A 23,970-nucleotide genomic window follows, 5' to 3' on the forward strand; every position below is an offset into this window, starting at 1 on the left:
CCTTATTGTATTACATTACATGTATGCCTACTTACATTAAAGCTGTAAGTATAGCCATGTTGTTGATATAGGTGTAGGTGAAATCAGTGCTCTCAATGTTTTGCTTCTGCACACTAGTTGTCGGGTCATTTTAGGACATAGGGCTTTTCCCAAATCCCAAATTTGTACCTCCTCGACTCCTTGATCCTCCAGCTTGTGACCCGGAAATCATTCTCAGCGCGCCATGTTTAAGGACGTCCCAATTCCTAAAATGCACATCAAGGAGTGAGGATCAAGCATCGAGGAGGCTCCTCGGAGGAGTTATAATCGAGGACACACTGATGTATCCTCGCGGCACGTTAACAAAGAGACATGACAGAGCGAACTGAGGAGAGAGAGAGAGAGCCAAAAGGCGAGAGAGAGAGAGAGAGAGAGAGAGAGAGAGAGAGAGAGAGAGAGAGAGAGAGAGAGAGAGAGAGAGAGATAATATCCGCGGCTATGTGGTTAATCTAACGTTATGGATCGGGCAGTTCAGATCATACAAATTACCATTCTGATTAATAGCGGGTGGGTGAAATAATACGCAATCAACGAGGAAAATATTATTAACGTTCTCTAAAATGTGAACATAGCAGAGCAGAGCTGCTGTCGGACAGACAGCTTCATTTCTAAATGCGTCTGAGAGACACTTGAGAAACAGCAGCAACTTCATTAGGGTTAGGCTACTTCAGAATCTAAAGGTCTAGTTCTGTTTCCTCTGTCCAGTTTATAACTACAGTTAGTTTTGCTGCTTAAATATCCGACGATAGGCCTATCAGCTGCAGTGACATTTCTGCGAGCATGGAAACGTTTACAAGCAGCATATCTAATCATTAAAGTAGGTTAAATCGTTATAGAAAACACTCATCAGGCTAAATCAATACAATAGCCTCATCATTTAAAAAGCAACGGAGCCTGCAGAGACTGCCGAGGGCCAGTTAAACGTCCATGCGGGTTTCTAAATCGAAGAAAATAATTCAGTCAGGTGGGTGGAAGGTGGAAGATGTTAAGCTACAGGCGGATTCGGTATAGGCTATTATAAGTATATAGGCCCATGTGTGTGTGTGTGTGTGTGTGTGTGTGTGTGTGTAAAATACAACAAATAAAAATGTACAACCCCGTACATTGTTATCACATTTTGTCACGTTGTGAATTGAACTCAAAGTAGAAGTTGTCATGAACACGGTCCTGCTCCTCTGACAGAGATCATAAAATGCAGTATGACAAAACAATGGACAGCTGATGCAGTTTTGCTGCACGTCATATTTAATTGACGTGGCTTTTAATGACGGCTCCGAGGCAGAGAGGTCTCGTGTTTGTTAAATGCCTGTTGCCTCGACTCCTCTCTCCTCGAGGCTCTTCCTCGACTCCTCGGCTCGGATCTCCTGTGGGCGGGACTAAGACACGGGCAGAGGAATCGGGGATGTACAAACTGGGAATTGGGACAGGGCTATAGACTACAGAAGCGGTAGCAGAAACGTAAACTGCCCTGAGTTTTGCCTCGCAGGTCTGGTTGCATACAAACCCCGCCTTGACACTATACTAAAACTAATTTCACATTTACATAAAGACCTAGATAAATACCTTGACTGGATTCTAGGGGGAATAAACACATAGGCCTATTGTAAGTAAGTATTTCTTCAAAGTATACAGGACTAACTAGTGGGTTTGGAATGTGGAATAGGAACCGTAACTGCCACTTCTTTAGCATTGTGCCCCTACTGCTCTACACTGTCTATCCATGTAATCTATTAGCAACTTTCATAATCTCATTCTCATTTATTGATTAGTGGAGTTTGTGTTGGGAGTAATGCTGTCTGAGAGTCTAACCTTGGGGCAATTTTTCCAAGACTCCACAAAATCTTCTTTAATTAAACTGTATACATTTTAAAGTGTTCAGTTGGTTTATGAGTTAATTAATGAATACATAATAAAATAAATAAAATAAAAATAGATTAAACTATATGTACATACATTAGTACATTAGTACAGGTATATTGCCCTGTAAAGCTATTATACTGTCAAAGAATTACTGTTGTAGTTGTTGATGGTTAATAGCATAATGTCTTTAATCTTCTACATCTTTGTTATGGCTAGGAGTTCAGATTTTACAATGATATATGCTCATTAATTCACACAGTAAATGTCAGTTTTTGTAGTACAGCTAATCCGGAAGTGGATTGGGACATCTGCTCGATAGGGGGATATCAGTTGCAAACACAGACCTGGCAACCTTAATAACAATTGCAACTTGAGGTATTACGTGGTGACGAAACATCTTATCATAACCAGCACTGACACGACTTGGTGCTATTCATTTAACGTTAGCTCTTGATGTAACCTTATGGATGGAAACAGATAAACAGGTGACAGCAAGTTGACCAGCGATGCCATGCAGGTAAAAGCTGTATGACTGAAGCCGCAGAAATGAGCGATAGAGCCGAGATGAGAGGGCCCGTATCCCGCCGGAGGAGGACGACCATCTCCGGCGGAGGTGGCAGCGGAGCGGTGAAACAAGCCAACGGGAGCAAGTGGCACGATGCCGGAGAGAAACTGCCACTGTATCCCGCTAAAGCCAAAACAGACGAGGTGCCTAGGCAGGCGAGTAACAACGGGAAGGTGGACAGAGAGATGGGGATGTCAGGACAGCAGCAACAGCTCGCAAAACGTACGAGAAAACAGAGGAGTCTGGTGGAAGATATTAACGAGAAACTCAGGTAACCATTGGTTTTTCTTTTTTTTTTTTTTTTATAAATGGTACATTGACATTTAATGTTTCTGCTGTATTCATAGTAGGCTATGTGTCATTTAAGCCAGATGTTAACATTACTCATTTGTATAAAATCAGTTTTTTTCTTTAACTAATTGCCTTTTTCACCGGGGGTTAGCTGTCAGAGCTGTCCTTAGATCAAATGGGGCTCAAAGGGCCACTTCAATGTCCTGTAAGCACTCTTCAGGTTTAGTGACAGAAAACCAAGATACTGCATGCTTCTATAGAATATAAATTTTCCTTGAGGATTGGAAATTTACCTTCCATGTCCAACACCTTCTTTTGAATAAAATAAAACGTTTCTAACATGTTACTGGTATTTATTTAAGCACAAAACAAACTGCCACAACTGTTGGTGTTGTGAATTTGAGGCTTTGAGTAAGAATTGTAAATTTGTCTGAGTAGCAAGGTCATATAGAAATCATACATGAAAGATTGGTATATATACTGTACATATCAAGCCTTTAAATAGCATGTGTATTTGTTTACATGTGGTGTCATTTCAGCAGCCTTGCTTTACATGAGACTTTTACTTTGTGAAAGAGAGAGGGTGTAGCTCTAAGTTTGGATACATGTCAAGAGAATAGGACAGACATTGTGAAAGAAGACACAATAGCTTGACCTTTACCCTCAACATTTTATGGTAACACAACCACTTCGCCAGATATGTTCTATATGAGTGAAGCTTATTTTTGTAAGCTGCCAAGAGTCTGGCTGGCGTTTTACACAAACTTTTGGACTTAAATATATAAAGATTGGTATAAAGGGCACTAAGGTCACTCTGCAACACCAGAATGCTGAAATAAAATGACTATAGTGTTTGTGACAAAGTGTTTCCTATATTACAGCAACTGTGAAACATGGGCTTTTGCAATCCTGTGCTTGCCGACTACCTCTTCCGTGTACACATTCTTCTGCTAGTCTAGTCTTGCCATGTGTGTCCTGGCACTCAGTGAGGAACCCCCTCTATTATTTCCTCGCTCTAAATGCTCATTCCTTCCTTACTTCCACTCAAACCACCCCTGTCTCTACACCCCATCTTCCTTGTACGCCTTTCTATCTTTAATACTACATTATCCCCACTTTTTTTCTATACGGTTTCTCTTCTCTTTGTACTTGCTCCTTTGTTTCTCCTCTATACAATTTTCTCCTCTTAGTTATTTTCCAATTCTCCCTCCTTCTAACAGTTTGTTCTTTACTCCGTGCTCTTTGTTCTACTCATTCTTGCCTGATGAAGCGCCTCAGTTTTTTTACAATGCCCTTTGAACTCTTTCATTGCCTGGCGCAGTTGTAGGACCAAGCATTAGACTACTGGATGTGATTCATTTATTTAAAAGCCAGTAGGGCTAGGAATTAATTGCTACCACAGTACGCAATACACTTTAATGTTTTAAAAGTACTGCAACATGAAAAAAAATATAAATGTGTGCTGCATTGCATAGTGGGTACTCAACTCTGTCATGTCAAATTAGTAAAATCTGTAATTTGCTCAGTAGGGAGGGAAAGTAAAGAGCTTGATCAGTCCTAAAAATCAATAAAACTGACTTTATGTTACCATGCAGCTGTCACGTCCTCCAAGAGTCTCTCTTAAGTTCAGCCAGTGGCTACAGCAACTACAGAGGAATTCTCAACTGGTGTGTTGTCATGCTGGTGAGTAAAACTGCATGTCCATTGAGAGTGGAAAGTTGTACTGCACTGTGACTTTCAAAAACTATATACCACTAGAAATATAGACCTTGACACTTGGAGCAAAGAAATGACTCACAATACTGAATGAAAACATAACATGCAATTTATAATTTTCTCTTTCATGTCTTGATGTTGCCTCAAATTACAGTGTCTGTGGCCTTTTTGTATATCGACACATCGGTTGTTCTGTAAAGAGGGATTATTATGAACCAGTTGCATATTCCTCTACTTGTCTCACTGTCACACACACTCAGTTATGGACTTTTTGTCAGCTGTACTTGTGGTTCAGGTATACCTATAGTGAATATTATCAGGATTGAAGTGACAGACAACGTTCATAAGTTGAGCACACACTGAGGAAAAAATTATGAATATCAATGCAGTGAGAGAATTTTCTATCATCCCTAAATTTGCTGGAGTATAGATTATAGGGTGAAAAAGCATGAAGAATCTGTGAACACATAAAAAGTGTTGGATTTGTAGTGTCTTCTTTAATTTGATCCATATCCATTTAGTATTATATGGTTTTATTTTAAATCCTTGGTTTTAATAGTCCCATGTTTTTAATAAACGATTAACATCACTTACATGCCTGATGGATGTTTTCTTACAGTATCTTCTGCTCAAAGCAGAGTCAGCATGCTCGGCCAATTAAGTTGTTTCTCATTCTGAAATTCTAAAATAAAACATGAACCCAAAGATTAATCTTTGAGAAGGGACTTTTTTATTTATAGCTCTGAAAAAAGCCCCTGTGTGCATGACAGCTTATGCGTATAAATCTTACAGTGAGCTTGCTAGTAGTACATACTGAGAAGAATAACTTTAAAGCAGCAACAGTAGTGCAATTCAGTTTTTTTCCAAATCAAGCCTAATTTTGCAGTTCTGTGACACGATTAATTCCATCTTTGAAAGTTCATATTATTTTGACGAGCACATCTTTTACTTTATGGTCACCAGGGATGGCTGACACTGCTCAGTTCAGACTGTTTTTAGGAGGCCTTCAGGATTAGGCTATAAGAGTGTGAAGTGGAACTGTGTGCGTGCGTGTGTGCGTGCCTGCGTGTGTGTGTTTAGAAGCTTAGTTGTGTACTTTATCCTCGATAACCAGGACCGTCAGCTAGATGTATTGTTATACTTCCTTACTTTTTACACTTTGAAGCCAAGTGTTTAGAATTACTAATTCAACTCACGCACAAACTTGAAATATAGGTAGTCGGCAAAATAATAAAAATAAACCACTAGTTGCCTTTAGAGCAGCTACGCTTCTTTTAATTCTCTTAAAGTGCTTGTGAAGTGAAGTGTACATGTTTGTGATTGATATCAGACTGTTGTTGTTCAACATGACTTTCTTAAGTTGTTTGGAGGATGGAGGAGTGTAAGCTGCATGCATCACAGATGCTTCCATCTCATAACTGGGAAATCCATGAAAGGTTTGACTTAATGCAGGTGTTCATGGAAGCACTCTTGATTTAATCTGGTTTTCGAAAATGTTTTCCTGTTTCTTACACGAGCCAGTATTAGCATGTAATAACATATGACAAAGGCATACAGCATCTAAGATGTCCTTGGTCTACAGGCATGAGGTTTAAAGCTCTTATTAGCAAGACACACACAATGTTAAGCAGATTTAAATTGGTGCTAAAACATCTGTGCTAGTGAACCAACAAAAGCATGTGCAAAAGCAGTTGTTTTAAGATGCTGAACCTTGTTCAGTGTGGCTGGATGATATAAAGATGTAGTCAGACAGTGAAGATATTTGGCATAAGACACAATGTTGATCCTTGACGGGCAAAAAATAATCCCAGGATGTGGTACAGACATACCATTGTTCCCTCTGATGTACAGCCAAACGGACCATGTGAGCCGCTTCACCACAAGGATAGCGCATAGCAAAGCAAATCAGCCAGCTGGAAGTTTGTTATCACACTTAATACATTATACCAAGGTGTATTAAGGTACAGATTTTTTGTAATATGAATACAAACTGACTATGTAGATACAGAACAAATATGCAGCTGTAGTCTTTGCTGTTTGTCTAAAGAAAACCTCTGAACAGAAGACCTCGGCCAATGCAAAATGTTTAATAATTCAATCTTTGTTGGCGCCAGTTTTCTTAGGTTAGCTTTGTATGTCAGGGTAAAGTTCAGCCAACCCATGCAACTATTTCTATTTTTAAACTTAACAAATCGGACATGTCTCTCCACAGGACACTGAGATACAACATAAGTTCATTACTGAAACTTTATCGTCATATTTCATCTTGTTCATGCAGTATCATAATTGTTGACATTCCAGATTATTCAAGGTAATATAAATTGTGTCTATAGATTGTACATTTTGTATTACTTGGCTATTATTTGATTAAATGAGCCATTTTATTCAAATTGAAAAGAAAAAAACTATTTTAATGTCTCTGTCTGTTTTATTACTGAGGAAACTAAATGATTATAAAGACAATATAAATATTCTAATCTGTGGGTGCTAAAATATGTGAGTTAACAAATCAAAAAAGACATTTTTAAATTACTCCTACAAGATAACATTCCTGAGTTTAAACAATGCAATGGATATTACTGACTATAAGGACAGATAACAGATTGCAGAAAAACTGCAATTACGGCTAGACAGAAATGGTTCTTTACCCGGCAGCCTGGGTTCAGTTAATATACCCCCTGCTGAAGTGTCTTTGAGCCAGAAACTGAATTGCTGCCATCTCCCATGGGGTTGCCCTGTATCTGACTTTGCACACTGATGACACATTTATTGCAAAATTTGATTTTGCAATGTTCTCTATTAAAGCTCTAGACAGGCCACTGTCCCAATAATCGTGTTCTACGTGATGGACCTTTCTTGTCCATGCTAAAGGTTCATTAGGCAAAGGTTTCTGCTTTGGACAAAATACATAGTTGAATCAAAACCAGACTGCTGCAAGATCTTGGCAGGCCAGTGGGCTGAGGCGCCACATAATCACTACTGCATGACCTTATCGTGTGGCATACCCTCACTGTCCTCATTTTCTTCACTGTCTCTAACTCACGCACTGAACACACCATAAAAAAAATCATCAAAAAAATGAGGGTGGGTAGTTAGCTTTATCTCAGAAAACTCAGATAACTGATGGCTGAGTTAAAGCTGTACTCGGACCTTGAACTTTAACACAATATAATGATAAACATAATTTACCTGACACTTTTTAACAGAGTGAGCAACAGCAGGGTGTGACAGGTATCAAGGTGTACAGTATGAAATAAATATTATCAATGCAGTCGTTTAAACAAATCCTGTAGATATGAGCATGTAACTTTATATTGCTTGTGTTGCTATTTCTATTAAAATTTGCTATTAAAATGGCAGCAAACAACGATTTGCTATGTAAAGATATAGTGTCCTCAGCAGAGAATGAAATCACACTCCCTGTGTGTGTGTCTGAGCTTCTGTGTTATTTGACCACTTTTTTTCTGAATATGGAGTACAGCCCTAATCTGTCTGCCCCCTATCTAAAGTCACAGTTGTTTTTAAAAGTAAACATCCTGTTCTTGCTTTGAATACATACTCACTCAACACATACAAACAAACACTTTAAAATCTGCAGACTAATCATTAGAGAGTTGGAAGAGAAAATGATAAGCCAGATTTTTAGCAGAGAGCTAGAAATATATTTGGGTAAACAACGCCCAGATTAAGTGACTGGCCAGATGCAAAACAGCCTTGTTGATACTGTGAACTCATTATCTCCTGTTGTCCTCTCTTTCAGGTGCTGAGTAATGCACGCCTCTTCTTAGAAAACATTATAAAGTAAGTATGCATCTACACACAAACTTACATTGATGTAATGTATATACAAGCACGTGCTGTTACAACTCACTCCCATTTGGTTATACAACTGGCCATCTCTGCTCACCTTCTACTTCACTATTACTCCCTATTTTATTACATTAATTTTAAACTCAGAGAAAGGAACAGATATACTAAGGAAATGTTATTGTTTGTTTCTATAGAATTGAGACATAAGTAAGTGCCAGCATGGTGTGTCCAGATATAACCTGAAATATTATAATTTCATATTAAATTAGATAGAAAACTGTTTCTTTGTCAGTTGACAATCCTGGGGGTTTCACTCCCATTGTTATAGCTCACACTGTTGTTATGAACAGAGGGAGGTTTCTTGCCATAAACTTAACCACACCAGGCATTTACCAGTCCCTCCAGGATTTCGCGGCCTTTTTTTGAGATTGTTGTGGCCCAAAATGCCTGATTTCGCAGGAGCTTTTGTAAAAAGTTGCAATAAAAGTTGCGATGTCTTTTGTATGTCAAATCTGAACATATGTGTCAGTGGCTTGTTGATCTTTACATTGTTAGTTAATTTTCTATCCTGGCCTGGGCTGGGACACACATTCATATGGTTTGATAAAGTACTTATTGGACTTATCATTGCACTTACAATAACGAGCGTAGCTGTCCTCAATTTAGGTCATTGTGTCGTCTCATCTCCGGTTTTTCCTGCAGCCACCGTGTGTGATTGTGTGTGTTTGTGTGTGTGCGCGCGTCAGTCGCGGGGGGGACTGAGCAGCCCCGCCCGTTGCAGAGAGCCGACAGGATTGAAACAGCAGCAGCTTTCAGCGACTTTAGAGTGAAAAAACGTCACAGCGTACATTGATGTTAAAATGTATACAGGTTGGCAGGACGGTCTGAAATGTTTTGCACGGTCTTTCGCTGTATGTTTTGTTGGTGAATGTGAGATGTTCGAGTCAGTCACACACGTCTTGTCTTCATCAGAAACAAGGAAATGATCAACCCGTGGCCGTTCTCACTCCCGCTTGGTCATTGGCTCTCAGAGTCACATACTGACGGTAGTGGGACTGCTGGGATTGGTTGAAGTCGCGGGAAACTTCAGGTTATTGGTCAAATTTGCGGAAAAGTTGCGGTGATTGGTCAAAATTGCGAGTCGCACCAAATTCGCGGTGATTGGTTGAATTTGCGTGAATTGGCACGATCGCGACATCCTGGAGGGACTGATTTACATGACCACACCAATCTTCAACTTCAAACTCAACATCACATACACATTTTCAGCCTCCTATCTAAACAAACATTTTAAAAATGATGCCTGCTGGGATCAATCATTTTATTTTTCTCATCTCTAATGTAGGTATGGTATCTTGGTGGACCCTATCCAAGTAGTGTCTCTCTTCTTGAAGGACCCCTATAGCTGGCCAGCAGCTTGCCTCATTATTGGTATGGAGCATTTATTTTACTGCCTCAATGTCTTGTAAACAGATGTTGAATGACTCGCAGCCAATTGCCCTTCTGTGACCTCAGGATTAGCAAACAAGTGTTGTACCTGTAACTCCTGTACTTCAGGAAGCATTTGTCTCTATCACTGTAACACAAAGTGTTGTTGCCTGTAATAAAACATGTTTTACAGCCTCTCCATGTGCCAAATAGCTGAACCGATACAGCATGTTATAGCAGATGAGCCATGATGAGCCAGATGCTCAAAGAGAGCATATAGAAAACATTTTTGCGTGAGCTCCTTTCCTGAACATTCTAGCGCAGCTGTTATTGATTGATATTTAGGTTGCCTCCTCACATTGTCTATTTTCTGGCAACAGCTGGCTTTATCAAAGCAGTAAAACAAGTTGATGCAAAGGTGAATGAACACAGTTGTCCTCAGCAGGGACGGGCACTGGCTTGCAGGGTAACGGTAGAACAATCAATCTGAATAAAATGCTGCTATTTGGAGGAAAATGCTGGACTGTTATAGCAGCTGAAACTTGCCTGTGGACCATCATGCTCAACAAAATCAGTATTCACCACCAGTTATCAGTTTCTGTGGTTAATGGTGTTACACTGAGTAATAAAATAAAGTCAACATGTTTGACTGTTCTATGTTTCAGTGTCGAATGTGTTCATCTTAGCAGCCTTGTACACAGAAAGGCGTCTGGCTGTGGTGAGTGTTTACAATGATTTGCATACATTCTCCTAGTTGCAACACAGTTTCTTTTACTATTGTGGACACTGCAAATTTTGCTTTATTTTTTTTAAAATGTGTTTGCCTTTGTAAGCTTTGCTTATACATTACTAAACCTCCACCTTAATTTGGATTTGGAAGGGTGACATAACGTTGTTTAGGGATTTTGTGGAAAATATTGCTGCACCGTTTGATGAGAGTGTAGGTTTGTTTTTAATGTATTATTCAGGGATCTCCCATCAATGATGTTTACCTGAAGCATGTGCATTACACATCCTAGATTCTTGTCGGTAGATTCCGCATCACAGCACTCTCTTTTTACCTACTCTTAATTTTGATTAGAATATCACTCCTGGTTCAGATTAGATTACATATCCTCTAAAACGCCTCTCACAAATGTAATATTGTACCTGTAAAAAGCACATTAGATCTAGTGTTGCACAGTGAAAAAGCTGTGATTCTCTGGTTAAAGGAAAAAATAATGAAAGCATATCCACTGTCACAGATCAAATGTTTTACAGTGACAATACAATTTTCTTGTTTTACTTTCATCATTCCTAGGGTACCATTACCCAAATGACAGGACTGATTTTTCACATTTTTAACCTGACGTCCATGTTGATCTTCCCTTCAGCCACTGTACTCATTGTGACCTCCATGACCCCAGGTAATATATACATGTTGTTTACATGGCATATTTATTAGGCATTAATGAAGCACTATGAATGAATGCATGTGCATTTTGATGCTAGCACAAGAAAATGACAAAAATCACTATTTAAAAACTATTAACACCAATCTATCTACACACTATGTCATTCACTGCTCCTTGTTAATGGCCTGTGTGTGTGTGTGTGTGTGTGTGTGTGTGTGTGTGTGTGTGTGTGTGTGTGTGTGTGTGTGTGTCTGTGTCTGTGTGTCTGTCAGTGGGTGGTGTGCTTTCCCTAGGAATCTACACAGTGCTGTTTCTCAAGCTGTACTCGTACCAGGACACCAACAGGTGGTGTCGAGAAATCAGACAAGCGAAAGCCAAGAGACTAACGCGGTCATACTCATGTAAGTATATCAACACACACACACACACACACACACACACAAACTGTTGATGAAATGTTATCTAGATTATGAGTAGGCACACACATGTAAAATGCAGTACAAGGGCAGAGGTATGAGGTGCTCTTGAGCAGGGCACTTAAGCCCAGAGTTGCTCCAATGGAGCTGCTTAGTGGCCAACAGGTCAGATTAGCAGTAAGCCTAACATGGCTAAAGAAATAAAGTTTTAAAAATTGACTCATACACACAAATATTAGTGCACACTTAACAGGATTATATTGTTGTTGTTGTTGTTTTTTATTACTATGCTGCAACTACCATCTAGTGGTGACATGAAAAACTGCAGCTTTTGGCAAATAAAGTGGTGTGTTTTGAACAGCTGTTATCACTTATACCTCTTTCACACCACCTACCAGGGTTGGGCTATGGTTGTCTGCTCAGGGTTCACCCCTCCTTTTGGAAATTCAAACCAAGCCAGTCAACGTGGGTATATCCCTGGTCATGACATTTCAGAAATCACCTGGGTCACAACTCGGGAGCAATGCATAACAATTACCTTAGTGCTAGAAATGGGTGGGGCTTTATACGTCATATTCAGAGAACTATCCGCCTGTATGTCTACGCTGTACTGGTTGGTTTTAGGAAAAAAATAACGGGACACGGGACAACAACGGCACGGTTGGGTTTAGTAAAAGAAGAACGGGACGGTTGGGTTTAGGAAACGTGACACGCGGGACACGATCCCCGGTCTCCTGGGTGAAAGTCCTGTGTTGTTTGACCTATCCACCACCCCAACCAACCTCCCTATGCGGATTTTCAGCCTTTCATACTACTCGCTAGCGTTCTTTTCGCAGGAGAACTTGCTGTAAACTGACACGCAATCGCAAGGTAATGTAAGTCAGTGGAGGCCAAACGGCGTTGATAAACACGCTAAAAAGCGATTATGCGTCTTGATAACACGACAAAATGGCATACAAATTGGCGTGCCATACATACGCCACATCATGAGATCAGTCTGGAAAGAAAGCTTACTTTGATTGTTTTGCAGTGATTACTAAAGCCCAAATAAATAACCATCAAACACTTATCAGACCTCCTCTGCATATTTATTGCTTAGCTGGACAAGTAATTAGGTTACTCTATTATCGATTTTTTTACTATTTTAATACGAGGGGAGAACATTTCTCTTTGTTTGATTTCATTAAAAATAAAGTTGGGCTTTGCTGTTTGCTTCACGACTCATTTTTAAAAAAAGAAAAAATAGAGAGATTCGCACTACTCAGCAGCCGCACTGAACTGCAGGCTGGAGACGTGTGTCTCGTGCAAGAGAGAGGAAGTAAGAGTGTTAGTGCTGGGAGAATTAAACAAAACTTATTTTCATATGTTTAAGTTCTAACACTGGGTTTTACAGGCAGTTTTGCCTGTAAAAACTCCGCCACTGCTCTGCCAGCAGACTAGTGAACATCCGGGCACCCACTGCCAGTGGACTGTTCGGAAATAAATTGAACCGCTCCGCTGTTGTTGAAGCTGCCTGTGAAAATCCTAGTTTCATACAGTCTATGGTGAAAACTCAGCGTAAATCACAGTGAGACAAAATGTATGTTGTTTTTTCAAAGTGTGCGGCAAACATAGGCAGCATTTCCAACCAATCACATAATTCGTCCCGCCCCGGCTGTTAGCGACCCAGGTTGTGTGCAATTCACTCATGTTTTCATTGAAATCGACCCTAGCCTACCCTGATCAAACCTAGCTCGCTACCTGGGTCGCAAAGCCGAGTAGATCAAGGAGGGTTACCCCATTCAAACACACAGTCTACCTGGGTATAACCCTGATTGAGCCATTGGTGTGAAAGGGGTATTAGTGTGTTTTGAAGCTATTTTAATCCTTAATGCAACTTGATGGCTTTATCTCTTAGCTGTAGGAGCTAGAATAAATCGACAACACACACAGAAAACCAACATGCTCTTTGTCTCTTGTATTTATAATGTAATTTGGTGGCTTGTTGTAGAAAAACAAGGGTATGGTAGGTGTATGAAAGACGTAAAGTGAGTTAATTACCATCTCCATTTTTTTTGCATGCATGTGCATTTCAGGTCCATCTGTGGCACAATCCAATGGTTCAGCAGGTCATACTCATGTCTCCTACCCAGGCAACCTCACCCACAGAGGTAGCAATGACGCCTGTATAACTTGTAAAAAACAAAAACAATTTAATGATAAATAACCCTTAATTAACATTTTGTTTCTTTGTTTGTCTTTAGACATGTACTACTTTGTCTTTGCCCCAACTCTCTGCTACCAGCTCAACTTCCCACGGTCACCTCGAATACGCATAAGGTTCCTGATGAGAAGACTTTTTGAAATGGTGAGAGGGAACTTATTGTATATGTTCTTGATGTAAACTGAGATGGTGGAAAACAAACATGCATGTTACTTTTTTTTTCCTTTTGTCTCGCTCTTTCTTGTAGCTTTTCTTCATGCAGCTGTTGGTTGGACTGATTCAGCAGGTATGTTGAACATAGATTATACTCTGCACACACACATTGAAAACACAAAGTTCAACACAAAGTCATTTAAATCTCACCACTCAAACAATGCAAAGCAATTTTCATTTGCGTCTTTCAGTGGATGGTTCCCACCATACAGAACTCAATGAAACCATTCCAGGTGCGTACACACACACACACACACACACACACACACACACACACACACACACACAACTGTACTGTATATGAAGATAAATAGCTCTCATGACAGCAAGAAGCAAAGGATCATAGACTATAATTGATTTTGTCTAAAAGCTATAGTCCATAGTTTCTGTCTCCCCCATGAGGAATTTTAAGTAATGACAACAACACTGTCGCCGCATCCACATGATGCAAGCCTTCGGTGATCGCGCACCGCCCCCACCCCTCCTCCACGCAGTTGCTAGTAGCGCTTAACACGTCTAATCAAGGAGGACACGGAGATGCCCGCAAATGTCGCCGGACTACACCCTTTTGCAAACATAGCCATACTGAGAAATACAGGGGGAGTTTTGTGGAGCTTATAGGCTTAATAGCTTTGTATCAACTCATTTGGCATTGGCTTGAACGGACGTTCAAATACAAAATAGTTGCGCACTATAGCTTTAAGGGCATAACACCGTTAATGAGAAAATGTCATTGTTTGTGTCTTTCACAGGAAATGGACTTTTCTAGGATGGTGGAGCGCCTCCTAAAGTTAGCTGTGAGTATCATGACGTTCTCTAGCTACACTAGACACAATTATGTCCAGTCATAATGTAGCATCTCCAACCTGAATTAGAAATATAGCTATATATAAATTACCTAGGCTCTGAGCAGTAGTTGACAAGACTAAACGAGGAGTTACTTTCGAAACGGAACAGCTGGCAGGTTCACAATCACTGCAACACACTATTCACAAACATATTTTTATCTTGCGTTAGAAAATACCGCAAAATAAAATAAAGCTCTTTCGTTTCGTAAAAAATAAATAGGAAAACTGAAATAAATTGTCCTTGAAAAATAGAAAAAGTCAATCTACCCGGGTAGTAAACCAAAAACACATTCAAGTGTTCCTTATCTGAAATCCAGTATTCGAAATCCGGATCAGTTCAGTCACTCTGCAGAAGAGAATCCGGAACACACAGAAACACAGCGGAATGTTGCTCACTGGGACAGGCTCGCCATCGAAGTCGGCATGGTTTGGAACCAAACTAAATCCAGGATCAAAACACAATCTGTTCTTAACAGTACAGAATAGATTAAAAAAAAAAACAATAACAATCATTTCTATCTCATTTTCCATATATGGTACCTTATTTACTTTTTTCTCAATAAACCAGTTACACATTTAAAACCATTAGCTATGGTTTAGAGAACTGTTCAAATCACACTACAACTGTGCTCCATACAAGTCTGTTTGACTAGAGACCATAGTTTGCATTGGCAAAGACAAAACATGGTACAAAATTAAACGATAGCATTTCCACATTTCTTTTCTTACAGTAAATGATGTTTCTAAAAGGATTAATGCATTTTTTATATCATAACATATGATGAAATGTATGCTATTCAGTTTAAACATGAAATGAATGTAACGTTATTATTTCCCCATTAGTAACTTCACTTCAGTAAAAAACACATTTAGAACACAGTACTTCTAAATACTCTGTTCAGCAAAACATAAAAATCAAACATAATGATTTATGAACCAAGTGCAATATATAAACATTTTACAATACTCTCATGTCACTCCGATTGTTTTTTTTAAGTAGCATGAGATCTTAAAACCTAAAATTGTTGACTGATAGCATCACCTCATGTTAGCTAGCAATACGGTAAGTTAATGAGCACGTTGAGACAACAGAAACTCACCTGAGGGTTCAGCAGGAAAACAAGGTGGAAAACAACAGGAAAAAAACGTCTCCCACAATACAGTCCTCATGTTACTAGGAAAATATTATCTTATCCACACAACTCCTGATAAGAATTGACTAGATATTTCGCTTTATTTCGATCTATTTTCGCCACATGAATTAGAGCTTTTTTCTAATGCAACTTCATATTACGAAGAATCTCTCATAGCGGATTAACAACCGCGCTAGCGCGCCCTCTGCTGGCATTATGTAATTTGACACTCAAATAGTTAACCCTTTAGTGACAGCATATTCTATATGGGTTACAATAACCTTATAATGAAACATAAATAAAGAAAATGAAAAAACACCACGTTTACCACTTATTATTGCATATTGAATTATGAGGTTGTCTCCCGATAATTGTCTCACATGTGTATCAGGACTTTGTGTAGCCTATTAGAGGGGAGGTAGCAACATGGCAACCATAGTATGACCTTACCGACCTGGACAACTTTCCTAAAATCTACCTTGACTCTCTCTCTCTCTCTCTCTCTCTCTCTCTCTCTCTCTCCCAGGTCCCTAACCATCTGATATGGTTAATATTCTTCTATTGGTTTTTCCACTCTTCTATGAACTTTGTGGCAGAGCTGCTGCAGTTTGGAGACAGAGAGTTCTACAAAGACTGGTGGTGAGTAGAAGGAACATTTAAACGCACGCCATTCATGTGCAGTTGCACACACAAATACAGTATGCACACATGTAAAGAAACACAGCTAAACATTTGGATCACAACTAATAAAAACAGGCACACATGTTGAGGGTGTCCCATTTAAGCTGCAGGGTAATTTGGTAGATGTTTCCATCTAGTAAACAAGTGACAAGTGGGCTAAATCCACATATTTACAGCTGTGATCCCCCTAATTTAAGCGGACTATGTGTCACAAATCAAACAGGAATAAAAGTGTATTTATTTAAATATGTAGTCATCATTCAGAACACCCAGTGGTCTTGAAGTCAAATTCTCAAACTGTACCATTTTTGTTCATTTCAGGAACTCTGAGACTGTCACATATTTCTGGGCCAACTGGAATATCCCAGTTCACAAGTGGTGTCTGAGGTGAGCACCACATTTTTATTTTTTCAGCACTGACACCATTTGATGTGTTGGCTTCACATTTTCATTGTAGTCTGTATGAAATAAAATCCAAAGTACAATGATAGAAGAAATCAAGGTGCGGACTGTGTCATTGTGTGTTACAGACACTTCTATAAGCCAATGTTGAGGAAGGGGGTCAACAAGTTTCTGGCTCAAACCGCCGTCTTCCTGATGTCTGCCTTCTTCCACGAGGTAAACCAACAGCATTAAGTCTTCCTATGAGACACGAAACAACTACTAAAGTCTACACATATGCTAATTCAACCTCAAAACAGCTGTCATTTCTAATTAATGTCTGTACATTAAGTTGCCTGTTGGACAGTTGTTAGCTGACAGCTGTGAGGTGCTGGCTTGCAGGTAAACAATCTAAGTCGAAAAATTTGATTGCTGAAGCTAAAAATAAAAAGATTGCATCTGAGTTATGAGTGTGCAGCTCTTCCCTCCTTACATTTACACATTTTGAATATATATATTTTTAAAGTTCTGTGTCTGATTTATTGTATTTCTGTCTTTCTTCTTCAGTACCTGGTGAGTGTTCCTCTGAAGATGTTCCGACTGTGGGCCTTTATGGGAATGATGGCTCAGGTAAGACACATTGAACCGTCTGTCATTTTCTCTGCTCTGCTGTAGACAAACCCACTTTGACCTCTGAACTTCTCTTCAGGTTCCTCTGGCTTGGTTTGTGGGTCGTTTCCTGAATGGCAACTATGGCAACGCCGCTGTGTGGATGTCACTCATCATTGGCCAGCCTGTCGCTGTGTTGATGTACGTCCATGACTACTATGTCATTCATTATGGGAGCACTACGTAGTACCGGACAAACTCACACGTTCCCACAGTCACACCCAAACATGTACAAGTCATGTTGTATACCCACACACACACCAGCCTGCAGGACGACTTAATAAGTGAATGGCAAGTAAGTTAAAGTGACTTTAATAGAAAGCCCTGCTAATATGAACCTGTCAGTGAAAAGCAGCAACAGCAGGAATTTGACTTGTTGATTTTTGCACTAAAGAGAAATTAACCATAGTATTGTCAGGAAATGATTGTAACATAAGAAGTGCTTGCTTTAAAGTGGTATTCCACTTTAATAGGACAAACATACCTTTGTAGTCAGCCTCCTGTATTAGCAAACCTCGGGATCCACCATCACCACACACTCTTAATATCGGTTTCTAGCATTGGACGTTTCAACTTCAAACAAACGATCCTGGACCCAAAGTGAAATAGCATTTGGATATTTGTTATTGGAATTGATCCCTCACTGTTAGATTTGTTAGAAGTATGACTTTATCTTAAGCAAATTAAGCTAAACAAAAGTAAATGTGTGGTGCTAAGGTTTCCTAAAGTGGTCAATATTGGTGGTTGATGATTCATGAGCTCAAACAAAGGTTAGGTGCAATTTCCTCAACTTTAAAAGCAATTCACTGCATTTAAAAGTGGAAACACTGCGTGTAACCAAGCACTTCTCAAGTTCTGGGAAATGTGCACACTTTTGTGCAACAAATGTGAACCACTGCCGAGAAGAGGATCCTGCCTCCACAGAGCTGATGTGAAAATGTTCTTCCTATAACAGTGGTTGTGAAGTCTTTTTTTTTTCTTCATGTATCCAAAGACAACAAAGAAATGATGAAGCCGGACAAACAGTTTGTTTCACCTGAGCTAAGGCTTAAAAATGGCAATTTAGGATGTCTCCAGGTCTTCAAATTGACCAGTGAGTTTTTTTTTAATGTACATTTTGCATATGTATCCTGTATCCCTCTTTTTGATGCAGCACAGTTCTTGAGTATAAAGAAATTTATAATAAAAGGATTTGTAAACAAAAATAGTTAAAAACAGGAAACTGAAGGAAAATAAGCTAAAAAGTTTAGTAGGAACTGCAAAAGTCCGTGACCTTATTTGTACAGTCGTGGACCTCCAGGCAGCCTCTCATCTTCTGTCTCTCAACACCAAACATCATCAATGCCAGCTCTTAGTGCAACAGGACATGCTACATGTGCGTTATTTGTCTGTTATTTGCTTTGTGTCTTTTTTGTGTTCTGATTTGACTTATCAGATGGTGTATTTTATACTCTGTCTGCAGTTATGCTGTGCCAAATTATAATTTATGCTGTTTTATTTTTATATTAATGATTTAATGCAGTAGTTGATTTACTGATTTGAACCAATGAATGTTTTTTGCACTTTAAAGAGATGCATGCTGTTGACTAAAGCAATAGAGTACTATGAATGTATTCGTTTAAGTTATATCAATCGTGTAAGGAAAATATGATTGTTAAAATAATTTGTATGTTTTGTAATTACCTTGTTGACATTTTGTTGTTGTATAAGGTTAGCTCAATTTCAGTTTGATTCAAAGCAGCTGCGGTGGTAATGAGTTTTAAAACAACCTTTTCATGCCACAGGTTTTTTCAGTATATAAATTCTAGAGCCTATTTCTTGGTTTGACCTGATTTAAAAGATGCCAATATGATTATTGCCATATAATAAGTTACTGTGTTATTTTACTTTTTTATGTGTTGATGTGCTTTCCAAATACAGTGGCAGTTGACTGATCATGATAAATTAGAGCCTTTTCATTTTTCTTTCCTTATTGATCACATTTCAGGGAAAACATTGTTGTTAAAGAATAACACCAGTTATAAAGAAGACTGTGTTGGCATTCCTTATTGAAATGTACAAGTGCCTGCTGTAAAAATAAGTTTAAACTCAAAATGTAAAACATATACCAATTGTTTTACATGAAAAAGACAGAGGCCAAATACTTCCTTAACCTTATTCTATGTAGCAAATAGATTCACAATGCATTGATATTGAATTTTAAAATACTTGGCAACTGAAAACTTACTGCCCGCAGTTAAATGCAATGTTAACTTTAAAGAAATACTTTTTCTGTTGAAGCATCATAACCTCAGCTTGAGATGGGACTATTAAAACTCCTCTGAGAATATGTTGCATATCCTGGTTCATTTGTTTTGTGTTATTTTATTCGTCTGAAGCCTAGTGCTTCCTGTTTTCACATTATTACTGCACTGTCTGCTATTGGAATACGAGTTAAAAATGCTTAAGATGCAGCCTTAAAAGTTGAACTGTCTTTAGTTGTTTTGGGGTGATTGTGTGATGCAACATGTAGTAAAATGAATGTATTACTGATCTGTTCATACTGTACACAGAAATCCAAAGTAAAACATTATGTTTTGGGAATGCAAATCACTTTTATAGCCTTTCACTTGATTTGTGTCAATTGATAAAGATTATTTATATTTGATGAATGACTCGTCTATTTTTCTTTATATTTTAAAAAAAAAACACCTTCATTTTTATTAGCAGGTAACAGAGGAGTATCCTGAATTCCCTGGTTAGTTGCCAGCACATATTATTGCACACTATTGTATTGTGGCGAAAACGGATTCTATCATCTTTAAACCCCTTCAGTCGGCATTGAAAACTGAGGACAGAGAAGTCCATTAAAAAAAATTACTGTGCAGAGAGCAACATAAAACAGCACTCAAAAGCCATAGTTTCAAAATTACAATATTGCAAAGTTTTAAAGTTCATTGTATGTCTACACACAGAGAATCTGAAAGCTAAACTCCACATCAGGTCTGGGGGAACAGTGCAGGGTGAGAATCTCTACTGCTGCAAGAAACACACACAAACGGACAAGTGTTAGGCAAATATCTATCAAAGATAAAATATTTCCATTTGTAAAAAATACTGTATCGTGCAACATAATTATGTGGTTATATGTAGTGCATGTTTGCGTTCACCTTCGCTTTCTGGTTCTGGACAGGCAGGTAGAGTTTAAACTCGGCTGGGAGCTCGTCTTCAGCGTACAGTCTGTCTGAGAAATACACTCTCCTTATTCGACAGTTAGCGTGGATCTGAGATGAAAAGAGGTTAAACATAAGCAACAGAAAGTGGTTACAGTCTTAGAAGTTCACTGTAGAGATTACAGTTAACCAGAGACGGTTTAGAACTGAGACGCCCCAACTCAGGGTAGTTTCCTGTTTCTGTGTCACGTGGGCTCCGCCACAGCCACGCTTCTTTAGGAGACTAGCGGCAGGTCTTGAGTGCATTGATTCCAATGGGAGAAGTGAACGTGAACGCAGATTATGAGCGATTCTTTTGCCCCACGTTAACCAAAAAGTAAATATTGGACCCATTTTTCACAAGCCACATATCTCCAGAACATTCTGACACTAAAATGGCATTTTTCAAACGGACACATCAGAAGAAAATGTACTTTGTTAACACAGATAAGTTAACATCAGCTAACGTTCGTGAATGCCCAAACAAAACTAATCTCTGTGATGCTAAATATGTCTTTTAGCTGTGTAAATATCTCACGTTAGCAAAAGAAATTACTAATAAATTATACAAGTATAACTTTTCATCCATCCACACAACATTCACTACACTTTCAAACGAGGCCACGCCCCTTTAGGAGACAGAAGTGTGTACTGTTTCATACTATTGGCGCTGCTTGAAATGTGCTATCTTTAGTATAGGGGATCTTTGAGTTAACTAGTGCAAGTAGCATCTGGAGACAGCTCTGTGCACTAACCTGTACACGCAGCGTCTCGATGTAATTGGTCCCATAGGCCCTCCTGGTGAAGTCCGAAAGGTTGAACTGAATCTGGTTCCAGCCATCGTCCAGCCTCATAGGCATGGTGCAGATAAAAGGCTTCACTCGAGTCGTGCTTTGATAGTTACTCGCCCGAAACCGCCGGCGAACATTTTTATCATCTAACACCTGAAAGTTGAAAACGATTGGAAGAAAGCATGAGTGACCATGAACACAAATGTACTGGATGTTGTGTGCATACACGCATGAGTACACATGTTTGTATCTGCAGGAATGCCTACCCTACCTGGACTTCAAAGGTGAAATACTTCTTGAGATTTTTGATTATCATAACGAGAAAAGGAAGCTTGATGCCCAATGTTTTCTTGGGGTCTGCGGGACATGTTATATACGTGGTACTGCAGGGAGTAGAAGAAATAAAAAGTCAAGGGGGATGAATGAGGGTGACTGGAGCTTGAATGAGTTCACCTGAGCTGAAGAATCAGTTAAACAGACACAAACTCACCTGACGTTTGTCCCCTCAACTTCCAACACCAGTGAGTGGATGTCATTGTCTGTGATTCTCTTGATATGCCCATTCCTCACCTAAGGACACACAGAAATATTGTTTTTCTTAAGGTTTATACGAAGAAATCAAGCTATATCTCACTGGTAAAGGAGCGCTGTCCCCATCATTAAACGTCAAAGATATAATCAATGATGAAATCTATTATGCAGATAGATTTGTATTGGTGTATATGTTGGCCAAAAATAACAAGAAATAGCTGTTTTTTTTGTTGTTGTTGTTTTTTTTAGCAGAGTTTATTTTCTGACTGTAAAATGTCCTGGTCAATTATGTAATGTGTTTATGTTACAAATGACTATCAGCTGATCATATTTTTAATCTTTAACATAATAATATTAGTATTGGTCTATATATATATATATATATATATATATATATAATATAGCCAAAACATTTTACATCTTGTTGTCTTGTTAGTGTTAACGAGCCTCACACTTTTGACAAACAGTGTTAAACAAATGTTATCCTCCAACTGTTACTACCGTGTACCTGTTGCTTGGCAACAGCGCATTTCGGCCCACCGAGTATCCTGCTATAGTTAACGCTAACGTTATATTTAAAAATCAGTGAGAACTCGGTGCTTTCTAAATTGAAAAGGCAAGATACATTTTAATACACATTTCCATATTCTATCAGCGCCACGAGTCCCCTATATTCCATCCAGATCAATACTGGTGCTTTGATCACTACGGTAACCTGTGTTTAGTTTCAAAATATCAACAACAGGAAATGGTAAAGTAAACTTGGAAGAGAGCTGGCGTAACGTCATTTAATAACTTAATCAGGGAGTTTACCTTACTTTATTCTTTGCTGGAGCAGATTAACCCCACTTATCCCATTAACAATGTACTATTATGTAACGTTAACTACAAGCTCAAGCAGCTGTTTGAACACTGCATCCAAAACATACTTCACCAGAGATGAGTTCTAATATCATCCGTTTTAATGTTAAGCCCCAGACACATCAGACACAATGTCATTGGGGCACATAACGCTAGATAGCTTTAGCACGGCTAGCTAAGGAAGCTACATCATAGCATTCATTCTGAATCGCTACTCACCTTTTTATCCCATATCTGAAGTGGTTTGCTGCCAATGCTGTATAAAATGGACAAGAATCCGCTTTGAAACGTGTTTTTAAACATCTTCTCTGAGCTTAGTCCACAATTGTTAGCACGTGTTTACGTCTTCCAACTAAAACTGTTGCTAGCGAACAAACGTTACGTTTGTTTACAGATTTGGTTTCCGTCCCCAACGCTACCTGTTCCGTGTGGTACAAAATAACCAGTTCCGCTGCCGGAAATTAAAACGTTTCGGTTAAATAAAAGTCAGACTTCTCGTGTACTGTAGCTAGCTAATATCCCCACACGTCCTTACTTAGAACCATGGATGTTTTATGAGAACGCGTAAAAATAAAGAAAAGTGGTCACCCCTTCGTTATTTTGGTGTTGCTAGGGAGTAGAAGCTTTTGACGTTGTTCACGTCGGTTCTTAAATGGTGACACATCTCGCTCGCCATGGCAACAGAAAGCCTGACCAATGCATTCTGAGTGTTTTGGTTTTGGCTAATGGTTTGCTATATTTAACATAAAACTATATTAATATTAAGTTATTTTTAATTTAACTTGCATCTTTCATATGAGGGCATGGTATGGACTAAATGAATTTCATTAATTACTATTTATAATCTATGTTTATATGTTTTATAGGCTAGCTATATTATCATGAAAGGATAAGCAAAGTACTAAAAATTTCAAATAATCAAGTGATTGTTTATTTAATTTCCAAAATA

General features: G+C 38.9%; 2 protein-coding genes across 3 annotated transcripts; one reads left to right on the plus strand and one right to left on the minus strand.

The window, feature by feature from the left end:
- The first annotated feature begins 2,164 nt into the window (after positions 1–2,164).
- dgat1a (diacylglycerol O-acyltransferase 1a) lies at positions 2,165–19,974 on the plus strand. The gene is made up of 17 exons (XM_031296149.2): positions 2,165–2,735; positions 4,351–4,438; positions 8,232–8,272; positions 9,627–9,712; positions 10,375–10,427; positions 11,010–11,115; positions 11,376–11,504; positions 13,595–13,669; positions 13,763–13,866; positions 13,970–14,008; positions 14,127–14,168; positions 14,688–14,732; positions 16,443–16,555; positions 16,919–16,984; positions 17,128–17,215; positions 17,546–17,608; positions 17,688–19,974. Exons 1-17 carry the CDS (start codon positions 2,428–2,430, stop codon positions 17,832–17,834), a joined length of 1,593 nt encoding a protein of 530 aa, XP_031152009.1. The 5' UTR covers positions 2,165–2,427; the 3' UTR covers positions 17,835–19,974.
- Positions 19,975–20,332: 358 nt separating this feature from the next.
- cfap20 (cilia and flagella associated protein 20) lies at positions 20,333–23,649 on the minus strand. 2 transcript variants are annotated; one of them, XM_031296155.2, is made up of 6 exons: positions 23,241–23,649; positions 22,120–22,199; positions 21,901–22,012; positions 21,594–21,782; positions 20,797–20,910; positions 20,333–20,662 (listed from the first exon to the last, which is right to left on the minus strand). In XM_031296155.2, the coding sequence occupies exons 1-6, from the start codon at positions 23,322–23,324 to the stop codon at positions 20,660–20,662; spliced, it is 582 nt and encodes a 193-aa protein (XP_031152015.1). In that variant the 5' UTR covers positions 23,325–23,649; the 3' UTR covers positions 20,333–20,659. The 2 variants fall into 2 exon arrangements, with proteins under 2 accessions (XP_031152015.1, XP_031152014.1); XM_031296154.2 differs by having other exon boundaries at positions 20,490–20,665; positions 23,241–23,648.
- Between the last annotated feature and the right edge of the window lie 321 nt (positions 23,650–23,970).

This window comes from Sander lucioperca, chromosome 16 (assembly GCF_008315115.2).
Source record: "Sander lucioperca isolate FBNREF2018 chromosome 16, SLUC_FBN_1.2, whole genome shotgun sequence".
In the NCBI taxonomy this organism is placed as follows: Eukaryota; Metazoa; Chordata; class Actinopteri; order Perciformes; family Percidae; genus Sander; species Sander lucioperca.

Bases quoted from the DNA above. Each gene is read 5' to 3' on its own strand.
- dgat1a (XM_031296149.2), top strand. From the start codon at position 2,428: ATGACTGAAGCCGCAGAAATGAGCGATAGAGCCGAGATGAGAGGGCCC. The intron at 8,273-9,626 runs GTAAGTATGCAT...TCTCTAATGTAG, and splicing joins TTCTTAGAAAACATTATAAA to GTATGGTATCTTGGTGGACC. The intron at 11,116-11,375 runs GTAATATATACA...TGTGTCTGTCAG, and splicing joins TGTGACCTCCATGACCCCAG to TGGGTGGTGTGCTTTCCCTA.
- cfap20 (XM_031296154.2), bottom strand. From the start codon at position 23,324: ATGTTTAAAAACACGTTTCAAAGCGGATTCTTGTCCATTTTATACAGC. The intron at 22,200-23,240 runs GTGAGTAGCGAT...GTGTGTCCTTAG, and splicing joins TTCAGATATGGGATAAAAAG to GTGAGGAATGGGCATATCAA. The intron at 22,013-22,119 runs GTGAGTTTGTGT...TACTCCCTGCAG, and splicing joins GTTGAGGGGACAAACGTCAG to TACCACGTATATAACATGTC.